The sequence below is a fragment of the Poecilia reticulata genome, chromosome 22 (genome assembly GCF_904066995.2).
Source record: "Poecilia reticulata chromosome 22, P_reticulata-male-v2, whole genome shotgun sequence".
Lineage (NCBI taxonomy): Eukaryota > Metazoa > Chordata > Actinopteri > Cyprinodontiformes > Poeciliidae > Poecilia > Poecilia reticulata.
Genome location: NC_088851.1, coordinates 24,854,454 through 24,875,289, shown reverse-complemented (window position 1 = coordinate 24,875,289; position 20,836 = coordinate 24,854,454). Strand labels below are relative to the sequence as shown.

General features: G+C 35.5%; 1 protein-coding gene across 4 annotated transcripts in view; it reads right to left on the bottom strand.

Annotated features, from left to right (window-relative positions):
- Positions 1-4,960: 4,960 nt before the first annotated feature.
- The window catches only part of stac (SH3 and cysteine rich domain), a 36,506-nt gene continuing 20,630 nt past the window's right edge, over positions 4,961-20,836 (bottom strand). For 2 of the 4 annotated variants that reach the window (XM_008399893.3, XM_008399894.3), the window contains 6 exons: positions 19,748-19,829; positions 19,584-19,651; positions 14,678-14,775; positions 10,695-10,746; positions 10,184-10,321; positions 4,961-7,803 (listed from right to left, as the gene is read on the bottom strand). In XM_008399893.3, coding sequence (XP_008398115.1) covers positions 7,705-7,803; positions 10,184-10,321; positions 10,695-10,746; positions 14,678-14,775; positions 19,584-19,651; positions 19,748-19,829 — 537 coding nt within the window. In that variant the 3' untranslated portion in view covers positions 4,961-7,704. Of the gene's footprint in view, positions 7,804-8,717; positions 8,925-10,183; positions 10,322-10,694; positions 10,747-14,677; positions 14,776-19,583; positions 19,652-19,747; positions 19,830-20,836 lie in introns of those variants that run through there. The other 2 variants (XM_008399895.3, XM_017302380.2) reach the window with 2 other exon arrangements.

The following is a 20,836-nucleotide window of genomic DNA, read 5'->3' as shown; positions in this document are numbered from 1 at the left end:
GGTTAAAAGTTAAGAAAAAAAAACTGAGTGTGATACGGCTAAATTACACCAACTAAAATTCTTAGATTCAAAACTAATAATGATTTGCAAATGTTTTATTTTCTTTGAAATAAATATACAAGTTTGGAACTAAATTAAACATATCTAAGTGTTGAACTTAATTGATATTGCAGTGTTGAAATACTATGGAGTATTTCTTTGCATTTAACTGAAACGCTTAACTTAGAGTTTAATTATATAAAGAATCTATAAATTGATTGGGATTGTGTTTGTGTGTTTTATATTGGGATGAATGACAATTATTTTGAGACGAGAGAAATTTTTCTGCTAAATTGAGTAACGGATAAAATTATTGACCATTTAATTTTTTATAAAAAACTTACATTGTTACCTTGTCTGAAATGCGAGGTTAAGTGAAAGTCTGAGACTTTAAGCAACCTTGTAAACGGCTACTAAAAACTGATGATTGTGATTAAAAGCAACATTTTCTAGACTTCAGTCTAGAACATTTTAATCCAAATTTGATTGATAGTCAATAAATTCAAAAAGAAATGGAAAATTAGAGGATTTGAGGTTTTGGTTTAATTTCAGGATGGTCATTTTTATTTAGAAAGAGTTATGCTTTGATGAATTTGATAACATCTACAGGGAAACCAGTCACCCATGCATCCTTGCTTAAGAATCTTTTGCAGGCCATACATTTACCAGCTGAACTAGCAGTTTGTAAGTGTGCAGTGCACACCACGGAACAGGATGAGGTTTCAAATGGCAATAGATTAGCTGATAAAGTAGCAAAGGAAGCTGCAACTGGGAAGCATGGGGGAGACGATTTCTCAATACAGATAGAAGATCCTCAAGTAATAGACAAAGCTGTGTTAAAAGACATGCAAGATAATGCTCCAAACGCAGAAAAACAAATGTGGATAACTAAAGGGGCGACACTGAATGATGATAACATTTTTTCAGTAAATAGAAGTCGGTCCTTCCAAAATCTCTATTTAGAGCGGCAGCAATTTTGACACATGGACATTGTCATGTGTCAACAGGGGGGATGGTCTCTATGCTACAACAGCATTTTACCACATTACCACATATGGATTAAATTCTTACTTAAAAAAATTTTTTGTACTGCATGTCCAGTTTGTGTCAGAAACAATCCTCAAGGAAACATTAGACCAAGAAGAGGAAGTTTCCCAAAACCCTCATCCATTTCAAACAACGCATATGGACTTTATTGAACTCACACAAAGTGGACCACATAAATATTGTTTGGTGATGATTGATGCTTTTTCTAAAAGAGTTGAAGTAGTTCCAGCAAAGCCTGCTTTTGACAAAATTTATGGGAGAGCTTACATATTGCCTCTGTTTGCTCCAGACTTACAGAAAGCTGATGAAGAACAAACATTGGTAGATTATATGATCAGGATCCTGAAACAGAAAGAGGTGTTAAATGCAAATTTACTGCCGTCTGACTGTTCTCCTCTACAGGAAATAAATAAAACCACCCCCATCCAGCCAGGAAACTGGGTCTACATAAAGGTCACCAACAGTCGTAAAGACCCAGCTGGATACATCTCAGTCCCTGCAAGCTGCAGAGAGTGTTTGAACCCCTAAGTAGGCGGAGGGAGGAAGGCCGGACTTCAAAGGGGGGCTATTTTTTAGGGTAGCTCGTCTCAAACCCGGTGAAGAAACGCTTAAGATTCCCCGTCTTTAGGTTGGGGGTTCTGACATCTCTGTGCACCGAGCAGCAATGGGGACTCCATATGCCAGATGGATCTTCTACTGCGCTGTGACTGCAGCATCAACCTGTGGTGGAAACTAATGAATAGAACCGCGTACGAGGGACATGCTGTGAACTGCTATGTGTGTGCGCAGCTGCCAATCGCCACACACAACTCAGGTCTGCGTGTAGGACACATCACGGATGACAAACAGATGTGTCTCTATGGCCTGAGCACACAACCACGACTAAGCGTCCCCATGCCAAAGGGATGCAAATGGTGTAAAAATGACTATTCTGTTCTACTTCAGATAGGAGATGCCGTGAAGGAACTTTTTGGATCTATGAACTGTTCCTTTAATGCTGACGTATTTCCATTTCCACTAACCGCATGGAAAATACCAGAGACCATTTCTTTAGCAGGAGCTAAACCCGGGTCTCTGAGGAGCTGCGTGTTCAACAACGGACACGTTTCTCTTGGAATGTTACCTTGGAACTTGTGTAACAGAGTTTACACCCACTGCGAAACGACACCGGATTACATCAACTGCATCGCCTGTAGGGGTCAAAGGATGACTCCACACTGCAAAGTCTGGAAGGACAACCTAGACTGTGACAACTTGCTTCAGGAGAGGAGTTTCAACATCACGCATAAGACAAAGAGGAAACAGGAGACAACGCTGTGCAGTGCCATAGTGCCAGGAGACTATGGTTCACGGGTGATGGCAGACTGGTACTTCTTGTGAGGAAATGGAGCTTAGCTGCCCGCTCCAAGCATGCAGTTATGCCAGAGGCCTCACTACGGACACTGGAGTTCCATGGGAAATTCAAGATCTGGACCGGAGGTGAAAAGTTCATGCAGAGCATGTTCCCAGGAGTTGGATTAGGAGAAGTTCAGGACCACGTTGACATCAACAGATATGGATTACTGCAACTCATCAACAGCGCACACCGGCTGGCAGACGGCTCCATGAGAGGGCTGACTGAACTGAGAAACATGGTTTTGCAAAATCGTGTTGTGCTTGACCTGCTCACAGCCTCTCAGGGAGGTGTTTGTAAAATCATTGGCCCAGCGTGCTGTACATTTGTTCCGGATGAAACAGGAGCTGGTGGTACTATTTCTGATGCTCTACATGGCCTGGAGGAACTTAAACATTGTGTAGACGGTGCTACGAAAGGATCACATCCTTTTGACTTTCTGTCTTGGTTCACGTCTGGGCCGTGGTGGACTTTGCTGTTGAAGATTGTTACACCAATTCTGACTGTGTTGATTCTTTTTTGCCTGTTTACAACTTGCATCATGTCATGCCTTCGTAGCATGATGCTAAAGACATTTAACACAGCCATGATCAACTATCAGATGGTCAGGGTAATCTCTGACACCGATGAAGATTACATGTCTCTTCAGAGAGATGAAGATGAAAAAAAAAAAATGTATGACGATGTCCTGTAACTAATAAACAGATGGAATCAAATGTTTTATGACGCCTACACCGAAAATGTGAAAACAAGTGGTGCTAGTGATGAGACACCTGCATTTGGTTTATTTTGCTGTTTCTTTCTTTTGTTTTTGTTCATTTCATTTATTCATTATATTAATTTAGTCATTGTGTAACTTTTATGTTTAGACTAGGGAACCAAAAAAAAAAAAAAAACATTCTTGCATTTATTGGTTCTATTTTATTTCTTTTCTTTTCTATGCTTGGCTTTTGAATAGGGTTTACACACATGGTAAAATGATAAAAAGGGGGGAATGTTAGAGATTTTTTGGTATTATCATTTTGTTTCAGGTTAAAGTGTTCTCTTGTTTAAACTGTATGTGTGAACTGACCTGGAAGTCACAGCTGCCTGTTATCTTCATGTGAAACAGTTTGACCGAGATTTGAACCGGGCTCAGATCAGGGGCCAGATGTTAAATTGTTTTACGACCTTTGCTTTGTTTAGGTAAAATGTTTTACGACCTTTGCTGTTTTTCCTCTGCTGTCTATCTTGCCTATCCTCCCTCTTTGAAGTTTGAGAATAAAAGACAAGCTGTATCCAAAGAGAAGCAGAACGCTCTGTGAACAGCTCTGAGAAGCAGTTGACAGAGTCTTCTCCTTTTGCTTGCAGAAGTTTAGTCATAAATTCATATACGTTGTCTGTGGTTCTTTTATGTAGGTTCTAGGAAAATACCTATCACTGTCCCACTCAAGCATCTAGCTAGAAATTCGTTGTTTTCTTACATTTCAGTGATTCTTGAGAATAGGGACAAAACTGGTCCTATGGATAAAGCACAAAATTTGAATAAAATATACACAAAATATAATTTTTTCAAATATCTGACTAAACTAACCTGGGTCATGTGAGCACAACAATCTATATTTTCCAGGTATTTGCTGAATATTTTTTTATTTTAAACATTGTAGTCGGTGGATGATGCCTGTAAAAGCCCTTATCCTGGAGCAAAACTCAATACATTATAATAGTTTAAAACAATTAAAGAAATACTAAAATTATATATTATTACCATTAAGTATAAGTAGTCATATAAATAATTATAAAGGTATCAATAAATTGAATTAAAAATCATTTTTATATATTTTCCAATTCCATTGAAATTTGTCCCTAGTTGTTGTCAACACCGTCAGAAATGAAAAGAATGTAAAAAAATCAGGCATTATTGGGGGCACCAGAACTTCTGAGGACCCCATGACCACTTCCTTTCTCTTCCTTTGCTAACAGGGCTAGTTAGCTCCGGTTAGCTTATGTTATTCTTTAGTTTTTTCTTCTTTTCATTCCCAAGTTGTTTGTCACAACCATGACGTGTCGACACCATAACTGACAATTTACAAAACTTTGATGAAATTTTGTGAAATAAAAGCTTAATTTTGGTAAAATGTAAAGATTTCATGGACCTGATGAGCTACAATATGGCCTCCTTCAGAATAACATCATATAAATTGAGGTAGTTTGGCATTTCGTCAACTCCGTCAGATGTCAACTCCATCAGTTTGTGTCACTCTTTCAGTGAAATTGTTGACAAATCTCACTTAAATGTGCAGTTAATTCATTTTAATGTATTTTACATAAATTGCATTACTTCACATGTATGAAGTTTTTCATTTTACTCACTAGTTTGTCACCACCTTCAGTTCTGTGTCAACTCCGTCAGATGGACTTTTTGTTGTTTTTTGTTTTAAATAATATTTTGTTTCTTGAGAAGCATTTGTCTGTAAAATGAGTAGAAATATCACTAATAGGGTCATTAAAAAAAATTTATTTATTTATTTTTGTCAGATGGTGATGACAAAGTTCTGGGTCATGTCGATAAAATTATTTTTTTTAATGTTGCAACTGTACTTTAGCATCTTTACATTTCCAAAACATCATGTCATATTTGCATACATAAGGTTGAGAAATAACAAAAAAATAAATAAAAAATGGGAAAATTAAAACCCATTTTGTCCCCATTCTCAAGAATCACTGGTTCACAAGTCAAAACCAGCAAACATCAGTCTTTAGAAAAGTTTCTGTTCGAGTTATGATGCTTTCGCTCCCTTTCACAGAGAAATTTTACTGACACACAGAGATAACGCGAATACAAACAAATTATGATTTAATTAGTGAAAGCTATCCAAACCAACTCGACCTTGTGGAAAAGTTTTGCCCCATAAACACTGCAGAAATCCCGAGGGGGAAACCCGACCCAGGACGAAATGTCGGCCATTTTACCTTTGTAGATGTTTTTAATATCGCTAGATTATTTCTCTGTCATCGGATTTTAATTTATTTTTTCAGTTTCACCAGCCAACAGTTCTAACCGATTGTACAAGGTGTCTTAGTTAGATACAACAGCAGGCTAGTCCGCCATTAGCTGCATCTCAATGACTTCTCTTCCTGCCTTTCTCAACAGAACATCCGGTTGCATTTCAAAATAAGAGCATCAACATGGCACTGTTTTAAAACTAACTAGCAATTTGTCAGAGATAAAAGGCTGAATGTCAGTATTACTATGGCGGCGTATTTAAGGCCATTGTAAATAGAAACACTGGAAATTTCTGTGTTTGAAAAGCAGAAAATTTGCCAGAAAAAGCTCAGAAATTTTGAGATTTATCTCAGAAATGTACTACAGAAAACAAGGAAATTTCTGATGTTTCAAAAATAATGAATTTTCAACTTTTTACATTTCCAAAAGTCACATTTATTTTTACTTCTGAAACTCAGGAATTTATTTTCTTTTTTTATTATTTCTAAGAATAATCTCAAAATTTTTGTTTACTAGAAAATGTTCAGCTTTTCAAACTTCAAAATGCATCATGTAAGGCATCATGCATCTCCAACCACTCCCTGTGGTCTTCCTCTTCATGGTTTCAGGCAGTAGTAACGTTCAGTTTTTGATCATGCGTCTTGTTTGACGCAGAAAAGGTGCGTCCATTGCAGCTTTGCAAAATAAACCAATTTCAATACGGCCAAAAACAAAACAAAACAAAAAAAACCCTTACCCTGGCTCCAAAACATATTGAAAAATGAGTTTTGTTTTTGTTTTTTTGGAATTGCAGTGTTTCCATTAAGCAAATTTATGTTTGAGATGTCAAATTGTGCAATTATATGGTCAGGACATTTAGCACATATAATCGCTACCATTATATTTTCAGGCTACATTTAGGATATCTTCATTCTACTTGTCTGGCAGTAAGTAGGGCCTGGATGTGGCATTTATTTTGGTTTGGATAGGATTCTTCCCTCAAATTCAGTCTTCGTTTAAAGCATGTTTTGTTTGTATTCGATCAGGCTAGCTTAGATTATTTTTTTAGTTGCTTGATGATAAAAAAAATTGACACAAAAAGAGGAAAATAAGGCTGTTAGAACTTTTTACAACTTTGTAGTCTAGATAACTTAAATCTTTGAGGAAAAATAACAAAAAACTGCAACTTAAAATTAAAAATGAGTCACGTAGAAAATGTTTACAGCCTAACAAGTAAAGTGGCAGATGAGAGGATAAAGATACTGGATATTTACTGTAGGTTACAGTTTTTCCCTTTATAATATAGTCCGCAGGTCTTGAACATTGTGTATTCTTGGATTTAGGTTGTTTTACGTTAAATCTTTATTTCTTCTAGCAGTCTAAATGTGTTTAAATATTTAGATAAATCAGTCAATAGGCTAAAGGTTTCCATCTTAAAATGGAAATTTGGTGTAACAATTTTGGGGGCTCGTCCGGGATCTCACTGAATCTATTACACTGAAAAATGTAACAATGCAACTGTTTCTGATTAATTTGGACACAGTGAGGGTCACATCATAAAATACTTCTCATCTTTTTCTTTCAATTTTACCGTTTCAGAGCCATTATAGAATAAAAATAAGGTTTTGTTTGATGTTAAGAAGAGAGCTCAAATGAGTAGAAACATAAATAATAGAAACGCATTCATAAACTTTCAGGACAAATCAAGGCATAAATGCTCTTATTGTGAAGAGACATGTTTGTTTTCGTACTGCTGTGTGGGGTCAGTAACTCTGTCATAGAAAACTACACTTACTATTTACTTCTGTACATTATGTGGAAAATCCTGTAGTATAAAAGCATTGGGAGCTAAACTATATAAAAGGAGAATTCTGTTTATGTAATAAAAGCTGTAAAAAATAATTTCAATAAGCAATCGTCTATGTTTTTACACTTTAAGCTGTTTTCTTTTACATGAGCAACCGCTTATATTTAAATAAACTACAGAAAAACAAAACAAAAGCCACAGGCTCTATAAATTAAAGTAAAAAACAGTGACACAGTGATCTCCTGTCTCCTTGCAGTTTGTCGTCGCAGCGTCTTCTCGAGCAGGACCGTCTGAGATGGAGTTTTTTCTGGTGCCAAACCCATCAGCGCTCCATTAAACTCCATTTTGTGACGATGTGAACGCCTCTCTTCCTGCTCCTCCGGTTCCTCCACCTCCTGGTGGCTGATCCAGTCTGACTCTTTATCCCTGTCATGCTTTTGCAGAGTCTTTGTCTCAGATGATTTCCAGGACATCACAGGGAACGTAGCCTCTCTTCTTTCCAAACGCCACTCTGATGAAGCCGCCGCGCTCGCCCTCACTGCTCACACAGATCTGCAGCAGAGGAGAAATCATCACCAATTAATGGATGAGAAACATCTCAGCAGTTGAGCAGCTGCTCTATTCTCTTACTACATTATGCCAAGTTTAGCTTTTACATCCCAGATTTAAAATGAGTCTGCAACAAATCATTTTAGTAAACGATTAATCGCTAGTCTGACGATTAATCAGATTGTAAAAAATTCACTCAACCACATAAGCATTTTTTATACATTACAAACAAATTAAAGAATTAATTAAATTTCTGATTGACTTATCAATACATTGTAGGGGCAATTTGTTGATTACTTTTTGGATTAACCCATTAATAATTATACAGCACACTTAATTGGATATTTTTAAGAACATTTGAACCAGATGAAGCTATAAATGCCACTATAGGGGTTCATGTTAACAGACAAATACCTTTTTTATCTTAAAGGTAAAATGTATATTTCTGTGTAGTTTTGGTTTAGTTCCTGCTCTGTGCTCTTTATTTGAGTCTATATACTCCAGTTAGTGATTAATCAATTACTAAATGATTATTTTAGTATCTGACGCATCACGATTAATCTATCTTAATTAGATATCATTAAAGAAGGAAAGGAAATGTGTAGCATGATGACAAAACACGTTGTTGCTCATCAGTTCATTTTTGGTTGGCTGTTTTGGTTTAAAATTCCTGGCAAAAATAGCCTGTCATAAAAATAGTCTGGCAGCAAAAATTAACAAAAATCTGAGTTTCTCACAACAAGCTCATAAAAAAAAAAACTATTTTACTTTTTTTTCTGCATTTATCAACTTCCATATCTTATTTTATTTCAATCACATCATTCACTCCTTTCCAGCTGTCACTTTAAATGAACTACGAATGGATTTGACGTTGGTCGTGAATGATTTCTGTTCCTCGAAACACGTCACGTGTTTACCTTTTTGGACTGGCGTCGTTTAAACCTCGACCCTGTTAACGGGACAGAACACATGTATGTGCATGTCTGCTCTGAGCATCTCTCCCCTGGGTCTGAGTGAATGGAAAAGAGAGTCAGCAGGTCACAGATTCATCTTGCCGAGCTGGTTTTATCCCCACTGGGGCGCGTTTACTTTAGGCGCACTCAGAGTCTTCAACACAACGGGTCCTGGGAAGCAAACAGAGGCTGGTCTGAGATCTGCTAACAGCTCACATGCTAATTTGATTAGATTCCTGAGAGGAAATGTCTGTGGACTCCAGATTAACTTTTATCTGAACAAGTGTGTGCCAGAATAATTTAACCGAAGAGCTGTCGGATAATTTGAAGCTCAGGTTGAGCTGTGACTTTGCATTTGACATGTTAATGTATGAAATTAGAGGCTAATTAGGGACTTGAGGTTTTATTTCCAAATGTTTCTGTCCCTGTCAAATAAACCTAATAAAGAAAAATAAATGTGTTGTTACGGCCCCTGGCCTCTTGAAGCATTTTACATCTCACTTGTTTTCTCTGGACACATCGTTATGTTACACCCCCTGAACTGTAACACGTGCAGGTAACGATTATTAATCAAATATTCTGACAATTAATTGATTAATTGGATTAGAAAAGGATGCATTTGCACCTAAAAACACTTCCAAAATGTAATTAAACATTTTTTTCCAGATTTGGCTTAATTACAGCCAAAACTGTAACGTTTATACTTTCATTCATACAAGTTTAATCAATTACTAAATTATTTAAATAATCAATTCATCACGACTAACCTGATCAACTGTTTCAGCTCAGTATGTTAGTTATTGATTAATCTATTATTCTGACAGTTAATCGGATAAAAATATTCAGTTAACCTTTTTACACAGTGTTAGAAATAGATCAAAATGGGAGAATAAACTATTTAAATGAGACCAAAACATCAAACTAAAGATTTTTATCATCCAGTTTTTGGTAGAAAGAAAAAAGAAAAACAAAAAGTCATGCAAATGGAAATTATTGAACTGAATTTATTATACGATTAATTGATTTATTGCAACAAGACTAATTTTATGATGTCAATTTATTAGTTTACGTTTTTCTTTAATACATTTTTATAATTTAAAAAACGCTTAAAATGAATTAAATCCCACAAAATAATGTTTTTCTCATATCACAGTTTATAATGTTTTGTTCCACTGGTAGTTTATTTCTCATATCTACAACTTTTTCATCAGTATTAAGGAACTACTGACTAAAATCAAGATCCCGTATGAAGCTAAAACGTTACTCAGTTAGTTTTGCCTTATTTTAAGATATTTACGTCAGAAATTAGACCAAACATTTTTGTACGATTTGTGATTTTGCTGCTAAAACAGCAACAAAAGAAGTAACTCCAGTAGATTTGGTTTGTGAATACCCCGCTGGATGGTTGTGGGGTAAATTGGCTGCAGTACCTGCCCCTCCTTCAGAGTGAGCTGCCCTTGCTCTTTGCAGCCGATGAACGTCCTGTTGCACCTGAACACCTGATCTCCCTCCTGCAGCTCATGAGCAAAGGCTGCTGGGAAATAGCCGATCCTGTCCTCAATCACCCCCTAAAAAACACAGAGCAGACATTCATCAGGCTAAAGCTAGCGACTCTAAGACGGCCGAGCCGAACACAAACGCATCAGGAAGGTGTGCAGAGCTCTTGGCCTGTTGAACTGGGACAGATGTGCTTTTTAATCTGCGCCTGCAGACGATGTTAAAATGCGTAATGAGTTTCCGTACGCTCTGCTGGAAACAGGCCGGCTCGGCCATTTTGTCCCCTAATTCACCTCCGATGTGTTTAATGAGTCCTGGAGAATCTTCAGCTCAATTTCCCCTGATTTATTATAAGGTTTATCTGTATTTATCTTTGTTATGAACAAAAAAATTAAAAATCTCAGCACAACAGTTTGTAAAATGAAGCATTGATTTCCTTCCTACCTTCCACCAGTCGTCGTTGGAATCATCTGCCAGCAATATTCTGTCCCCTGCTCTGTAAGGAGAAATACGGAGGAAGATTAGGGCCACCGGAAAAGAAAATAATCTCACTTTAATCTCAGCATCCTGGTTTTTTTTCTCAGAATTTTTTTTATTTTCTAAGAATTTTGATTTTTTTCAGAATTCTAACTTTTTTGCAGAATTCTGACTTTTTTTCCCCCATAATTTATATTTTTTGTTCTCAAAATTCTGATATTTTTTCATCAGAATTCTGATAATTTTTCATCAGAATTCTGATAATTTTTCAGCAAATTCTGACTTTTCTTCTCAGAATCAGAATTGTTTACATTACTTTTGCACAAATCTAGTCTTAAAACTTAAATCTACCAAGTAAATCTGGGAACATGTTAAGGTGCAAGTTTACAAATCTTATATCAAGGATTAAACGGTTATGTTATTATTTTTCACATACCAGCAAAACAACTGACACATAACTAAGAATGTTTGGTTATTCATTTGGATTTTGACACAGAAATTAAAGTCAGAATTGTATTTGTTTATTTGTTTTTGGGCCATAATACTCTTCCGTAGAAAAGAAAGAGATATTTGTAAATAAGAAAACTCATAAATGCACATAAACCTATTAAACCACTAGAGGGTCCTGTTTCAGCATTTATCCCCAATAAACAGTGTCAGCATGATTTTGATCTCTAGTAAAAGAAAAATCCGAGATTTTACAGTAAAAGGTGTCAAAAGTTTAACCACGACTTCCTGTAATCCTCTGAGGAAGAACGTTTTTGCTCCACTGGAACAAAAATATTAAATATCACAAACAGATTAATTCTGATTCCAGTATATAACTTCCTTTGTTACACATTTTTTTATTGTGACATATAGAAAATTAAGCTGGTGTGTGAAAAAATAAAATAATTGTTTGAAGATGTGGAAAGCTGAAAAAAAGGGGAATTAAGTATAAAATATTAAAACCTGAAGATGAAATGGAGGAACTTCTTTCAGGATTTTGCTCTGATTTAAAAGTGCGTCATCATCACATGTTGAAAAAAAGACAATAATGTAATTAGAGTCCGTGTTTGCAGCTGAAACTAATCAACAAACTAATTTTCTTACTTTAAATCAGAATGAAAATGAACCCTTTTGATTGGGGATACTCTTTAGTTTTTCATTTAAAGCACTGATTTATTTCTGAGCTAAACGGGAGGAAAAACTTGGAAAAAAACGAGGAAAAGAGAAATGCATCTTATCCGAGTTTCCTCAGGAGATTTCTGTGAGAACCGGAAACGAAATGATACTTCGGCTCAAGGACTCATCTTTCCCGAAAGCCTATTTTAAAGTATCCTGCAGATCATGAGCAAAGAGCCAAAGCTTGGAAAGAGGATAACATCTGGACTCCGTAGGAAGTCCGTTTAGAAGCACTCCAGCAATGTAAAACAAAAACAAAAAATCTGAAAAATACAAATAATCAACTAATACTCAGGTTTTACACGCCGTTTTAGGGCGTCTGTCACTTTAAATCCAAATCATCTCCTGCTGGCCACGCCCCCAGCTCAATGTTTACACTCACACATAAAAATGGCTGCAATACATCTTTGAAAAGCAGAAGTGGAGCCTGCTGCACAACCAGCAAAAATAAACACCACAAATTCACAAAATCTTACCAAATAATTTTGGTATTAAAATAAGCAAGAAATGCATATTAATAAATCAATTTCATTCATTTTATTGCTTAAAATACAGCCACATAACATTCCTTCAGTGTATGCTGGATCATCTGTAGCAAAGTAAGCATGTGCAGCTAAAAGCAAATGCTAAAAATACTTTAGTAATCCTTTTTCACTTCACTTAACATAAATACAATGTATGGCTGATTATTCTGTTCATAATTTTTTTCAATTAACTAATTTATGACTGGATAACAAAAGGTGCTCAATTTGAGATTTTATTTAGAAAATCCAAACCAGGTGAAGCTAAACTTCCCACTTGAAGAGTTCTGGCTAGGAAATAATTACTGATAAAAAAGATCTTTCATCTAAAATATTAAAATGTTTACACTGTTGTAAAGTTTTGGCTTAATTACTGCCCTGACTGTGTTGGTTTTTCAGTCTGTATGTTTCAGTCAACGATTAATCGGTTACTAAATTAGTTAAAGATTATTTCAATGATTGATTAATCGCGATTAATCGGTTCAGACCTCAATTACTACAGTTGCAGGGAATGTTTCTACCAACTTGTCACATCTAGATGCTGCAGCTTTTGACTGTTTTTATTTGTAAAACAACTCAAGCTCAGTCAGATTTGATGGCGGGGAAACTAAACACAAATAAATTAAAAACCTATTAAAATGTATTTTCTTCATAATTATGTCTGATTTTGTTCTAGTTGAAAATCTAAATAGCACTCACATTACATGAGAATCATTTATAAAGCTCCTTTTCCTCTGATTTATCTTTCATTCGTCTTTCCTCCACATCCTAAAGTGCAGCAGCATCTACTTCTGTTCTGGCCTGAAATATGCGACACTTTGTCAGTTTAATGGCTATAAATCATATTTGTATTAGGCTTCACACACGGTGCAGTCCATCTTAGTGAAATACCCTGATGGGAGCTATTAATGGAATATCCTGGCATCATTAATCTCATTCAGGTTAGATATAAAAAGACTGATTGGGTATAAATACTTAATCCCATTTCTCCATCAGGTGTCGTTAATGAGGTCACTCTGCACATCTGAGTCTTTGGATCATTTGTCTCATTTATAAATATAAAAGTTTTACTGCTGTAAGTTATGTTACAAATCAGTGGTAAAAAAAATAATGGAGTGCAAGAACAGAAGGAAATGCAGAAGTAATATAGGGCTGAAACGATTAATCGTGATTAATCGATTATTGAAATAATCATCAACTAATTTTGTAATCGATTAATCGTTAACTGGAGGATACAGACTCAGAAAAGGTCATTTACTCAAAAAACAGAGAAGTATTTAAGCTAAAAATGTACAGAAATCACAGTTTTAGCTCAACTTGGTTCAAATTATTTTAAAAAATGAACAAAAAAATTTATTCCTACAGTTTATTGACAAATTAAGAAGAAAGGGACGAGTTTTTCAAATAGTATGTTTTTAGCTGCAGATGAATCCTTTGCAACAAATGATCAAGCGAACACTAAAGGAACGATATGTTATTGTATTTTAGGCAATAAAATGTTCATTTTCTTATTAAGAAAATTATTTAATTATTTGTTGTCCTTTTGCATTTTTAATGCTTGTCTAATATTATTTTAAAAATGTTTAAGTGGTTAAATGAAAATCTGAAAATGTGCCAATTTCTTTATCCGCTTAATCATCAGAATAATGAATAGTATAATCAATTACTAAAAAAATAAATAATGCTCTATTCAGCACAGAAAGGTGCTGAATAGAGCATTATCGGTATGTATTGGTACATACCGATACCGATCTATTAATTTATTAATAAATATGGAGGGAGTTATTAGCATTAATGCACATAAAGAAGAGGGAAAAAACCTGATTTCTGAGGATTTGACCTGTTGCTGAGAGCCACTCATGAAAAACATTTATCAGATTTTGAGTTCTAATTGGTGTAAAAATGTCTTCCCCTGATTGAGTCTAATTCTCCAAACTGAAACTGCAAAATGTGAGAAGGGGAAACGATGAAAAGTTAAATCTGGTTTCTTTGCAAAGTTGAATCGTTGGATCTGGAGAGGTGAGACCGCTGTGCACAGCGAGCCTCAGCCTTTTTGTTTATTTCACATTTTCAACAACAAAGAAAATCAATGAGGAGACGTCAGAGTCAATCAGTCAGCAGCGTTTCACCCGCAGGCCTGGAAAGGTGCTGTTCTGCTGGATGCTGTGCTGTTTGCCGTGTGTGTGTGTGTGTGTGTGTGTGTGTGTGTGTGTGTGTGTGTGTGTGTGTGTGTGTGTGTATGTGTGTGTGTGTGCGCAGGCAAACCTCATCTCCAGGTCGTGGCTCTCCTGGGCGCTGAAATCGTACAAGGCCACCAACGTGTTGAGCTTGAGCGGATCGTTCTGCAGCTGGATCTGATCCATCTAAACAGAACAGAAACACAGCCAAATATTTACACACACCATATTAAAAACACAACATCAGTGACCTTCATCAGAAAGACAATGTATGGAGCTCTGGTAGTGCCTAAAAAGCATATATTTTGGTGGCTTGACTTTTTTTTTTTTCAATAAACTGTGCTTAAATTAGTTTTATATAAAAAATATATTTTTCAAATATAGCCTTTTTTTTATTATGATTGGATAAAAAATATATTTATTTAATTTTGAATGAAACGGCTTTCCATATTGGAGTGGCCATCATAAATAACTTTTATTCTTCACATTTATGAAATAGAAATTATTTTGGTAAGAGTAACTGACCCCAAATTAGGAAATATTTAGACCGATTTAATGTCACAAAGTGAGATCAAACAACTTTTTCTATTCAATGTGTGTAAATTATGACTGTTATAAGTAACTAAAACTAATGAAATAACCAAAACTGAAAGCGAGAAAACATTTTCATTAACTGAAATACATAAAAAAAAGGTCATTAATAGGGAAAAATTTTAACTAACTCAAACTTCATTGTGCATTTATAAAACTAAAACATACTGAAATTATATATTTCTTCAATTTTGTGTTTATGGATTTATTATCCTTCTGGCTGGATGTGGATTGTTTTTTTTTCTACCCAAACACGCAGTTTATGTCAACTGTCGGCAAATTCGGCTCTCCATACGCTAATGCTAGCCCGTAAAATGGCGACAGCAAACGTTGGAAGAAAACACCAGTTATTTGGTTGAAAACATTTTTTAAATAAATGGTCTCGTCTGGTGAGTATTTATTACACAATCTGTATAAACACAACCACAATGCAATACTTTTTGAATTCTACACCTAAAAGTTAACCAAAATATGAAAAAAATAAATTACTACCTTAACTAATAAAGACTAAACTAAACTATATTATAAGTTAAAAAATATTTAACTTATAATATAAGAAAAACTAGCAAACACACTAAAAAACACAAACTAAAACCAACTGAATTAGACAGAAAGTCACAACAAAAACCCCAAAACTATTACAACCCTGATGTAAATATCTGGTTTCAAACTAGACGTGTAGAATATTTATGTTACTCTTGCAGATGTGGGAAAGTAATTTGTTTCTGATCAGTTTCTCTTTAAATCATCAATAAAGGTGAGAAGAAGAGGAAGAATCTGGTTTCCAGAGGGTTGCCGAGTTTCTGCAACCCATCAATATGGAAACTCAATCTGCATAGCAACAGCAGCAAAACAAAAAAGTTAAAAAATGACACGACTTTTAGGGAATTTAATTGCCTTTTTCTACTGTTGGACAGCAAGAAACGGCTATAATAAAGTGAAACGGCTCCAAAGGCGTCACCAGCAGTGGCTGCTAATGCGGCTGACGGATGGGTCTAGTTAAAGCAAGCCAGGAGGTAAACGGCCTCGACGGCCTGGGGGTCCAAACCGTGATACCAGGCATCCATTACAGCCGACGAAGAGCCGCCAAGAACACAACGCCACATCTGTGGTACAATTAAAATCAGATTAACATTTCTGGAGCGTATCAAATACAGAAATCCATCTAAAGTGAGAATATTTTTAAATATACAGTTGAAACAATAAGTTTATATTCAGCACAAAAAAAGAAAATGTAGCTTTTTTATTGCTTGACATGAAATCAGACTAAATGTTTGCTGTTTTAGGGCAATTAGGATTACTTTGCCAAATAATAAAATAATCAGAAGGGAAAAAAAAATCAAAATATGCAAAGAAACTTAAGGAGCAGTATGTAACTTTTATAAAGAATATTTTTATATATATATTTGTTGAAACTGTCACCATGTTGTGACAATATATGAAAAGATAATCTAGGAAAAAAAATTTAGCTACTCCGCCTTCTCCCAGCGCTAACTAGAAACAACCAATCAGAGCCAGGAGGCGGGTCTTGGCGCTGTCAATCATCTCATAATAAACCGACATGGTGACAGTTTTAATAAATATGTAAAAATACTTTGTTTTGTTGAGTAAAAGTTACATACTGCATTTAAAATGTCCAATTTAGACAATTTATCTGCAAAAAAAGGTCGATTTGAGGTTTAGTTACTCTGTGAGGACATTTTTAATGTTTTAATGAAAAGATTAAACTATATGCACATTATTATTATTACTATATCATAATAAAGTATCTTCCAAAAGATACTTTATTTTGGCTTAAAAATAAAATCCTTCTCAAGTTGCCATGACAGCGAAGAGTGAAAGGTCAATGGCTGTTTAGCCTGATACTTACATGAAATCTGATTTTAGATTATGGATTTGTCTATTATCACCATAATTACTAGTAATTATGCATTTTGTTTACCTTTTTAGGGGAAACATAAACTGTACTGTTTGCTAAAAAACCCCGCAGAAAAACCTGATAATAAAACGCGGCTGGCGTTGCCATGACAACAAAGAGTTTTTGTAGGTGGAAGGTCAAAATCCAGTGACTGGTCAGTGCTACGCTTTTATAAAATTATATTTTTGGATCTGGATTTGAATGCTACCACCTTTAACTACCAATGATTATGTATTTTATTCACCTTTATCAGTGGAAGTATGAACTGTACTGTTTGCTAAGAAACGCTGATCTCAGCAAAATCCACTATTGACGAGGAGAAAGCCATTCCTGCGTGGACGGCTCTGCTCTGGTGAAGGATGGCTTTTCCAGACGTTTTTTGGGCTCGTTACCCTGCAGAGCCTCCATCTGTCGGTCCGCCAGCCTGAGCTAATGGGCCTGTCGGCTGACAAACCGCCCGCTGCCAGCTGGCCCGCTCCAGCCGGGCCGGGCCGGCGCTGAACTTCCAGCCACCTGCAGGTAACGGACGCTGGCTGCTGGAGCGACGCCTTGCACAACACAACCAAAACCTTTTCACGTTTTATCGCTTTCAAACCACAACTTTCGGTGCATTTAATTGGGATTTCATGTGAAAGACCAGGCAGGTTTTATAGTTCAGTTCATACGTGGTTTATAAAGTTAATTTTTACAAATAAAAATGTGATTCGTGTTTCTATTCAGCCCGGCAGAAATGGCGAAATTTATAAATACAGGCAAGCAAATTCTACCTGAATGCAATATTTGGTTTTTTTTGCCCGTATGCAACTGAATTCAGACTTTTTCATGGCAATCTGAACAAAAAAATTCTCCAATCGCGCGTGAGGATTTTTTAAAAAAAGAAAAATAAATCTGTAATTTTTCAAAATTTCTGATAAAAAAACCCCTGAAAATTTTAGATTAATCTCAGAAAGTTTCTAGAGAAAAATTTCTGAGTTTAAAAAGCAAACATTTTTGACTTTTGGAAATTTTTTGAGTTTCAAACTCAGAAATTTCCACTTTTTTTTTTTTTAGATATTTCTGAGATTAAATTCAAAATTTGGGGGGTTTTTGTACAAACTTTCTATTTATTAAACTTGGAAATGTTGTTTTTTTCTAGAAAATTTGTGAGAACCTCAAATTCTGAGTTTTTTCTCAGATTTTTGACTTTTTAAAATCAAATTTAGTCGTTTTTCTAGAAAAATTCAGTTGTTTTCCCCACATATTTTCAACTCTGAGCTCAGAAATTGTTTAGTTTTTTTCTAGAAAGTGTCAGACATTTTGACAGACGCGGAGCAAATCGCTTGAGTCCAGTGTCCGTATTTTCAAAATAATTCAACAAGATTATATTTTGAGAAAATATACTTTATTTATGTTAATGAAAATAAAGGTATATTTAAAAATATGTCCTGTCAGCATGTATCAGTTATGGCTGACATTCCCAAAATGCAGTTTAATTCTAAACCTGTTAAAGCTGCAGAAAGTAACTTTTATTAAAATATGTTTGTTCTTTTACATATTTGTTCAAATTAACACCATTTTGTGAAAGTTTGTTAAAACACATATAATCTGTGAAAATATAAATTTTCTTCAATGTCTCTTGAACTGTTATTGCCGTCTGAAGAAAAGCAACGCTCTCGACCAAAAACAACCAATCAGAGCCAGGAGGCGGGTCTGAGTGCTGTCAATCAATCTCAAGTATTTGCTGCTAAATGTGCTAATGGTGGAGAAACAATCGTTACAGGAAAACCGTTCATCTGCCATCATGCTAACTAACCTAGCATTCAGGCTATGCTACCTGAATGCTAGGTAGCATAGCCTGAATGCTATGCTACCTAGCATTCAGGCTAGGTAGCATAGCAATCACACTGACACTGATTGACAGCACTAAGACCCGCCTCCTGGCTCTAATTGGTCGTTTCTAGTTAGCACTGGGAGAAGGCAGACCAGCTTGATTTTTTCACAAATTATCTGTCTCAACACATTTCAAGAAACATATTTTTCATAAAAGTTACATACGGCAGCTTTAACACCTGAAGGTAAAACCGTAACAGAGTTTCCCCCTGAAGGAGGCGATAGAGAGGACGAGGGCTAATGAAACTGCTCCATGAAATATTCATTGTTGAGCTGCAGGAGGTGATTCACAGAGTTTAACCTTTTCCCTTTCTGCAGCATGCATTCTGCACCATCAGCACTGAATCCCAGCACAACAGCAGCAGCACAGTCAATGGCAGCAGATCGAAGGTTTCAAGGTCAAGGCTCGTCTGCACTCCCACAGGGGAACATCAGTTTGGGTTTGCTTTGGTTTAGACGGATGAAAACTGAATTTTCCCCCCAAAATCCCAGGACATTTAAGCAGACAATCACAGTTGGTGGGAGGAAAGATTGCTGGCTAAGTGTAAATTCTCATAAAACCATAAAGTAGATGATAAAGAGCTGAAAAAGATTATTTCAGGAAACAGTTTCTCACCGGTAAGTCATCGGCTTTTCTCTCTGGCAGGTACAAACACTCGGCTCCGTTCTGCATAACTGTGAAAACTAAGAAAACAAACAGAAAAGTGACTCACTGCAGAAATCTGAACTCTCAGCATGTGGAAAACTGCAGGAAAACGAGTTCCTGGAACAGGTACGCACCGTCATCGCTGTGTTTTCTCGACAACTCTTGCCTACTGCTGTGAGCCACGACCTCCTCTGGGACGTTATCCAGATCGCTGGCCTGAAAGCAATTAATCAATACGCAAACTGATCAGCTGGCGATCAGCAATCATTGCTTGGGATTTATTTGTAACATTTCTGACAAGCAAAGCTCAGATATTTAGAGGAAAATTGGTATTGACATGATGACATTTTTCGTGGTGCCACAGATTCTGGATTCAGTTCTGGACTTTGACTAGGTCACTCTGGCATACCACTGAGTTTAAATTGTGGCCAAATCATGGATTTGTTTTATAGAGAATAATTAAATAAGCTTGTTGCAAAAAGCAGTAAATTAATCAAAAAATGTATTAAAATGCGGTTGATAATTTCTATTTTGATGATTGACATTTTTGAAGATAATAAATTATTTACGGATTTGGATTTTACGACAGCACATGTAGGTACAACAGAGAAAAAAAGTTAATTTTTGCCAAAAATCTCAAATTTTGAGATCAATCTCAGAAATTTTCTAGAAAGAATTTACAAATTTCTGAGCTCCAAAATGTGAAAATTTATGAGAAAATAAAATCAGAATTCTTTTAGAGTAATTTCAGAAATTTTCTAGAAAAGTTCCTAAAATTCAAAAGTTTTTCTAAAAATATTTCAGAGTTTTTACTAGCAAATTTTAATCTTTTCAAGCTCAGAAATCTCTAGAATATTTTAGGTTAATCTCAAATTTCTGAGATTTTTGGTAGAAATTTACTCCTATTTTTCTTTTATTTTCTATTGAAACAATCTTAACATCAGAATAGCCTTATTTTCGCTACATTTACCATTAAATATGAATAAAATACGTGCAAAGTTAGTTCACCAAAGTAAGCGGTGGCCACATTTATGCTAGTACGCTAATCTGATACTTTGCTAATTCAGAGCTCATATTTAGCTTAACGTTTTAGCATTTTTGCAAACTTTGAAAACAATTAGTGCACCCAAACTTCATCTAAATAAATTTTTCCAGATAAATTTTAAATCGCTAATTTACTTGGCTGTTTTGTAAAATAAAGTTCTACATCTGTGTTTAGGTTT